Source organism: Priapulus caudatus, unplaced genomic scaffold, assembly GCF_000485595.1.
Source record: "Priapulus caudatus unplaced genomic scaffold, Priapulus_caudatus-5.0.1 Scaffold871, whole genome shotgun sequence".
Lineage (NCBI taxonomy): Eukaryota > Metazoa > Priapulida > Priapulimorpha > Priapulimorphida > Priapulidae > Priapulus > Priapulus caudatus.
The window spans coordinates 26,857-34,181 of record NW_014577932.1 but is presented as its reverse complement, the minus strand read 5'-3'; the positions used below and the strand labels follow the sequence as shown (position 1 = coordinate 34,181).

Below are 7,325 nucleotides of genomic sequence, written 5' to 3'. Positions count from 1 at the left end.
TCCAAAGCTGCCCGGCGTCCACGTTTCCTCCGTAGAAAGCCTTGACAGAACGTGAAAAACGTGTCAGACCTTGATCAGAACGTGAGAAACGTGAGGGACCCCATCAGAACGTGACGGGCCGGGAGGGAACGTACTGGCATCCGTGGTAGACCGCGGGCCGAACCGTAGTGCGCCTTGGAGCCTCCGGGACTCAGCCTCTTTCCCCCCCCCCACGGCCCGTCACGGATACCGTGATACACCGTGAGAAAACTTGGCAAGACCTGAAACAGACTTGAATACAGAGAAAAAATGGCCAAAATCCCACTGCGCCCTACGTTTCGGGCAAATGGCGCTGCCGTCGCCGCCGGAAACATAATGTAAACCTAGCATAACCTATTTTCCAAATGGATTTTTTGTAAATGAATTAAGCCATTCTTTGCATTCATACGCTAGAGATATTGTGCTCGCTTTTATTCTGCGTAGTAACAGCTTCAATAACAAACTAATATTGTAGCTTTTAATTTTAACGTAAAATTTAATTTCATTGTATACAATTAATAAACTGCCTCGAAATACGAAACTCTAACTGCATGCAAGATTTCACATTTTCTACTTTAATGAAACTTCTCTACATAAAACCATTTATCCAAATGTATAATGCTGACTATCGACATAAGAGAATTGATCATTAGCCTTATCTACTAATAGTAATTCTTCAGAGTCCATAGGACTATAATGAAGGCAGAGTTAATTTGACGTCGATCAGATTGCTAGATCGACACTTCAAACAACAGCAGAGAAGAATTCTAAGTCGCTGTTTACTATAGATAAACAGGAACGAGTTCAAGTAAGGAATTACCGAAACAAAGAAACGCAATTTGAAGAGGAAATTTGAGCATGATAGTGGGGGAGAGGTGATAATTTCATCAAACAAGATGTGAAAGCATTTTTACCGTGGCTTCAGCGGCCAAGGACTTGGTTTTAGTGCCAACAGAGCAGGACGTTGGCATAGCATACCCAAGGAGTAAGTGACATTTTGAAAAAATGTAATTGACCTGGGTTTTCCAGAAGGGTCACTGCTTATAATAACACCCAAATATTTGTACGTCGGAGTAAGTGATAGGTATTTAGTCATAGGTGATAAGATAAAGTGAGTAGGTAAAGGTTAGTGTGATTTAGAACGGATAATGCGTAGAATTTATCAGGGTTGAAGGTCAAGCGTCAGGTTGAAGCCCATTGTTGAACACGAATAAGGGTACTCAGCAGGGCTACTAAGTCATCCAAACAGTAAAGAACTGCATCAGCGGCGAAAAGGCACATAGAAGCGAAGTTATCGGTTTCACTTAATAGGTCATTTATAACTGCTAAGAATAGTAGTGGGCCAAGCACGGAACCCGGGGTACGCCTGATGTACCCACAACCACATTGGCATTCATGCCATTGACACAAACAATTCGGGATTTATCCTTAGGGAAGTCAGTAATCCAGGTTAAGGTATAATATCCAATCGCATAGGAATTAGTTTAAGGATCAGACAGTCATAGAGACCTTGTTGAAAGAAGTCCAAACACACAGCAGCGATCTGTTGAGACTTGTCGAGATTTAATGTCCAGCGACGAAGGACGCTTATTAAATTGACTACGTCACGAATTTTCGATGGTAAAATTTTTAAAATTTTTGTTGCCATTTTTTTACATTAAAAGTAAGAACTAACGGGACTAAACGTATTGTTAAATTCTTACCAGATAAGATTGTTTCTCAACTAATTAAAAATCCAAAAAACCCTGGACGATTTGATATTATGTTCCTGACATTAATTGCTTGCTATGGGCTATGTATGAGTCACGAGTGTATGTTCACATCGAACATTATAGTAAAATAGGAAGTATAATGCAGCAATTTAACCATAAAAAGTGAACAGAATTACTTATGTTTTGTGAAAAAGTGGAAATATTTTTTTATTTTTAGTATTTACGGTGTCGGTGACGTAATCACTTTAACTTAAAAAATGGAGTAGCTGAGTAGCAGGGGAGAAACTGAGGAGGGAGTTATGTTTATGGTGAGAGAGAATCTCGTGTAAGTCTAAGTGGCTCATTACAGAGGAATAGATTATATCAAGAGCGCATTAACCCCGCTGAGGGGTTAATGCGCTCTTGATTATATGCTCGAAAGCTTTAGAAATTAGAGCAAAGAGATGACAGAGATATTGGCCGGTACCTGAACAGGAGGGAATACCACCACCTGTGTACACTGGGTGATGAATGCCTGTCCCCCGTAAGTGTTCTAAGGATGACTAACCTCGTGTGAATTGCCGCTCGGATATTTTGTGCACGGTGTGTATGTATTTTGGTGCATGCAAAACATCCCCGCATCACTATTTGGTATTAGTGGGATTCGAGGACGTAACTTAAAAACTGCGCCCAGCTGCCTGGTGGGGATGGGATCGACAAGGCCTCCCTTTCCAAGCATTTGTGTTCGCGCTAACCATGATTGCTGTACAGGCCTCAGGCGTTCACTCGACGGTGTGTATGATTCTATACCGAGATTGTATTTGATACCTTAAACGTGTGTGTTGTGGCGAGTATTCTCTAATTCAATGGACATTGGGAGATTGTAGCTATGTACCCTTCTCAGCTTCCCAACTTGGCTCGCAACCAACACCTAGCGATCATGACTTCACCAGATGTACAGGATGTACGTGATTATGATTTAAAGTAATTCTAAAATTCAGGTATAGAATAGCCGTAGGACATGAGGGGTGATAGCACAAGCCTGGATGCTATATTTAGGCTAGCGTGATCCCAGTGTCTTGTCTTAACTATTTATAAATGTTTCATCGTGAACTGGATCTCTAGTCTAAACATTTCTTGGTATTTTTTTATTTTGACGAGTAGGTTATTATAGGTGTTGACGTTAACATTTATATGTACACCTTTTCCGGGCAATCAAGTTTGTTGCCAGAAAAGCGAAAGTAATCTTACACTACAGTGGTAAATTTAGAAAAGAATTTTATGTAGAGATTGATGACATGACTATAGTGCTCTAATAATATATATTTTTCATATTCAGTATGGTATCACTCACTCCATTTTGCCGTGAGCCAACATTTAAAAGTTCAAAAGTCAAACGTTGTTTTCCTGGAGCTCTTGATATTTGTACATGCTGTTTAGGTGTGCTGTGTTGGTAGAGGCAGATTAGTCAATAGTGTTCTGATTAATTGAGTTCTTCAAGCGATGAAACTTTTAAGCGTTTTAATTGAGCAAATGTCATAATCACATATTCTCTGTTGTCAGGCCACTTAGTCCTGTGAAAATTGCATTTCTTTTGAATGGCGCAAACGTCATTGCTAGTTTCAAATCTACTCCGTGAATGATTTCCAGTTAGTTTCGTCACCAGTGACATATTGCAGATTGAACTTTATCAGTGTTTTTCTTTGTATATGATAAGCGAAGTGACCCTGCTCATTCCTTCGTCCGCCTCGCTCAATATTTGCATAAATTGCTGCCTCACTCTGAATTCGCAGGTTGTTATCTGGCCAGCATTCCCCATTCCCGGCACACCAGTGCATTGATCAGGCCTGCCACACATCGTAGCAAGCACCCAGGTGCGTGGCACCTCACCCCCCACCCCACCCTCACCCACAATACTAAATCATTAAGCTGTGGTCTGCAGGCGGCTAATGACAACTGTTTGTGAGTGATGCTGCGAGAGATATCGTCACAAAATGTGCCCTCGTTAGAAATCTTAAGAGATCTTAAAAATTAATCTTTGAAAGAGAGGAGTGAAAATTAGAAAGAGCATTTGTCGAAATACTTTCAGTTCACATAATCATATCGTGAATTGCATTGCATTGCACAGAGTGATTGCATTAACGCCAGTGCCATCATATTCATGTGTGCTGATTTATAATTATTCTTCGTATTTTTTCCCCTAGCAAATGGAGCAGAGATCCAAGAAGCCCTTTTTGAAATAACCGGACACCGTACCGTGCCAAACGTATTCATAAACGGGAAACATCTTGGTGAGTAAGGGTAGACAGGCTTAGACAGTACGTGTGTGTGGCAGGTTGGACTTGATGCATGTACCAGAATGACATTTTTGGCATTTTAGTGTATATATATATATTTAAATAGAAGTGATACTAGAAGAGATCTCTATTCATGAACTCCTGATAATACAGGATGCTAAATAGATTCATGGAACTAAATTGAGGAATCAATGTATCACGAAGCCAGTGGACACGCAAGCCAATAAATTCTTTACTATGTATCACATGATCATCGCTATAGAGACACGATCAGTTGAACGTTACTAGTTGCTACTAGTTGTTAGTCAAGCGGACAAATATAAATGCTTGCCTAAGTAAAAGGCAGCCTTATTCAGTGCAGAAGTACAATCCATGTCAGGCTTCACGAAAAACCATATATTTTGCAGGAATATTTTTGGAATATAGAGTAATGAATTCTACACTGGGTCAGACAACGTCTAGACGCCATTCGTTTCCAGTGTTAACATTTCGTAATTTTAAAATTAAAAACCTTTAGTTAATGGCCAGTTGCGTTATAGTTTAATATGCGTTTTTAACAGCAGGAGCCCGTCAGGCAAGGAAGCTTGCAGTGGTTACATCCGAGATTTCTACACGTCTCGGGCGTCGGACGCTCGGCTAAATTCGAAGACTGCCATGTGTTGTTTTATGTTGACAGGGGGCGCTGAGACGACAGTGAGAACCCACGAACAGGGCCGGCTATTGAGTATGATCATGCCACCCACACAGCAGTATGACTACGACCTGTGTGTGATCGGTGGTGGGTCTGGAGGCCTGGCTGCTGCTAAGGTATCGTTGTTATCCAGCCAGTGTCGTCCACGTCTTTTTATACAATCTTGTGATGCTCGGTGCACCATAGCCTGACCTGTTGTCTGTGTGCTGTGCGTGTGTGCGTGCGTACGTGCGTGCGTGTACTTTCGTGCGTGCGTGCGTGCGTGCGTACGTCCATACGTGTACTAACTTGCGTGTGTGTTTATGTGTGTGGTGTGGGTGGAGAGGGGTGGGAGCGATCGGGCTACACACTACAGAAATAATAATTAAATATATATCAAAATTTTAAATCTGCGTTGTTTGACTTCCAGCAAGCGGCAAAACTGGGGAAGAAGGTAGTTCTATTGGACTTCGTGAAGCCCTCACCTAAAGGCACAACTTGGGGTAAGTCATGTTCAGTCTACATCCTGGTCATCACATCTCTCTCACACCTCTGCTATCATCTGCGTAGAGTATATTTTGGCTGTAGAAAATACTGCATTGTTGTTGGAAATAATTTAGATGCATTCGTTCAGATCATGCCATGAAACATAAATCAATGTTGTCTGATGAGTGGTGCTGCCCTCTAGCTAAACACTGGTTCTTACTACTGATCACAAACCTGATAAAGGAGACTGCTCTGGAACAAATGGCAGAGGATACTATATAAGGGAAAATAGGGGGAAATTTCTTTTTTTCTGCCAGTATGTGTCATTGGCATTTAATTTGTTTACAACAGCTTTTGTAGAAAAAAATTACTCCCTGATGTTTTCAGAATCTTTATTAACTTTTCAATTTATTTGTGAGGATTGTGATTATGAATTGGAAAAACAACAGTTAAGGAAGAGGGTTATGAAATGTTTAAGGCAATGTTTGAGTTTCTGTTTATTGAGTTATGCCTTGTAAATTATAGATAGACTAAACCTAGTGTGCTGTGTTGAATCATCCTTGTTGTCCTGGTGTCCTGTCACACCGCTTACAGTTATCCTTGGTAATAATATTATTTGCTAGACTTATAGTTATATTGCTAGAGTTTTGTAGACTGAGCAAACGCACGTTTTCTGGGTCCACAAAACGAAACTCCATGTTTTGCTTGCAGCCATGCAGTAATTGTATGTTGTTGCAATACTATTAGTTAGAGAGTTATTAGATGTGTAATACGTTATTAATTAATAATGATTAGCTTCAATTATTCACGCACGTGAGCTTGATTATTTAAATTTATCCTATCACTGCCGTCAGGTGTGTGCGTGTGTGCGTTGAGCGTCGTGTGCGTGTGTGCGTTGAGCGTCGCGTACGTGATCTGATATCTTCCACTGATCTGATCGAATTAATCTGATGGGATCACCTGGTGTACGTCAAAGGTGCTTAATTTGTCGAATGATTACTGTGGGTGCAGCTGAGATTGTCACCAGTGGCAGCCAGACATTGATTTGTGTTGCTGTCATAGCGCCACATGGTCTCCTGGGATGCATGAAAGTCACATGCCCTCCATACTGTACGCTCGTTAATTTCTCACACGCTTTCTGTAGGTGCGTGGACACCATGCTTTGCCAGCGTGAGCCACTCGCAGAGATGCCAACCACTACGATTTTCCGTATTTTATACGAATTTCTATTCCTTTTGCACCACTACGACGAGTTTGTATCAAACTACGAATTTCACTGTGATCGAAATTTTTTTTGTTCTTGTCAATTTATTGTCATTTTTGACCCTCAGAATGCAGGAAATTGCATCTCAGAATCAAAATTTTTTTCCGGGTGGCATGCCGGACCCCCCTAGCAAACTCGGGTCACTACGCGACCCTCGAACTACTAATTTGATGACCAGAAACTACAGATTGCTTCAAATATGTGTTGGCATCTCTGCAGTGTCTGCACTCGTTGATTGCCTTAGCAGAATTTTCTCTGATCACTTGGCGGTTGACGTTGCAGGTCTAGGAGGGACGTGCGTCAACGTGGGATGCATACCGAAGAAGCTGATGCATCAGGCGTCGTTGCTGGGAGAGAGCCTGGTCGATGCAAAGCACTTCGGCTGGCAAGTGAACAAGTCCGAGGGTGCGTATCTCTTATCTAGCATCACTAGCCTCCAAACCTAACTCTTGCATTTTTGTCCCGCGAAGTCTGCGTCACGATACAGCAGGCGGGCGCTTCATAAAGATACATTTTTATTAGAAAGATTTTTGCAGCTTATCATGTGCATATTTATACATATATATATATGGGGTTCCATTCGAGACCTTTGCAGTGAAAGTAATCTTTCAGCAATAGTAAGAAATTGGCGCACGCACGCACGCACGCACGCACGCACGCACGCACGCAAAGCTATTTCAAGTTCTAGCTGAGGCCAGGGTGATGCAGGTGCATTACAGATCCTTGCCATGTTGGTCAGTTCACCCTCATTGCCTCTAAAAGGAAATAGGACATTTATGTCTCAGCTTGGCCCGTGTATACATCTATAAAGTGCCGGTGTTGCTCTCAGCTTATAATAAGTGTGGGTGTGCGTGCGTGCGTGCGTGCGTGCGTGCGTGCGTGCGTGCGTGCGTGCGTGC

General features: G+C 41.9%; 1 protein-coding gene across 1 annotated transcript in view; it reads left to right on the top strand.

Moving 5' to 3' along the window:
• Positions 1–7,325, top strand: part of LOC106814096 (thioredoxin reductase 1, cytoplasmic-like) — a gene marked incomplete at its 3' end in the record, with an annotated part of 27,323 nt that overhangs the window by 10,183 nt on the left and 9,815 nt on the right. The window contains 4 exon segments of the mRNA XM_014818371.1: positions 3,914–4,000; positions 4,683–4,813; positions 5,107–5,179; positions 6,709–6,831. Of these exon segments, the coding sequence (XP_014673857.1) occupies positions 4,733–4,813; positions 5,107–5,179; positions 6,709–6,831 (277 nt within the window).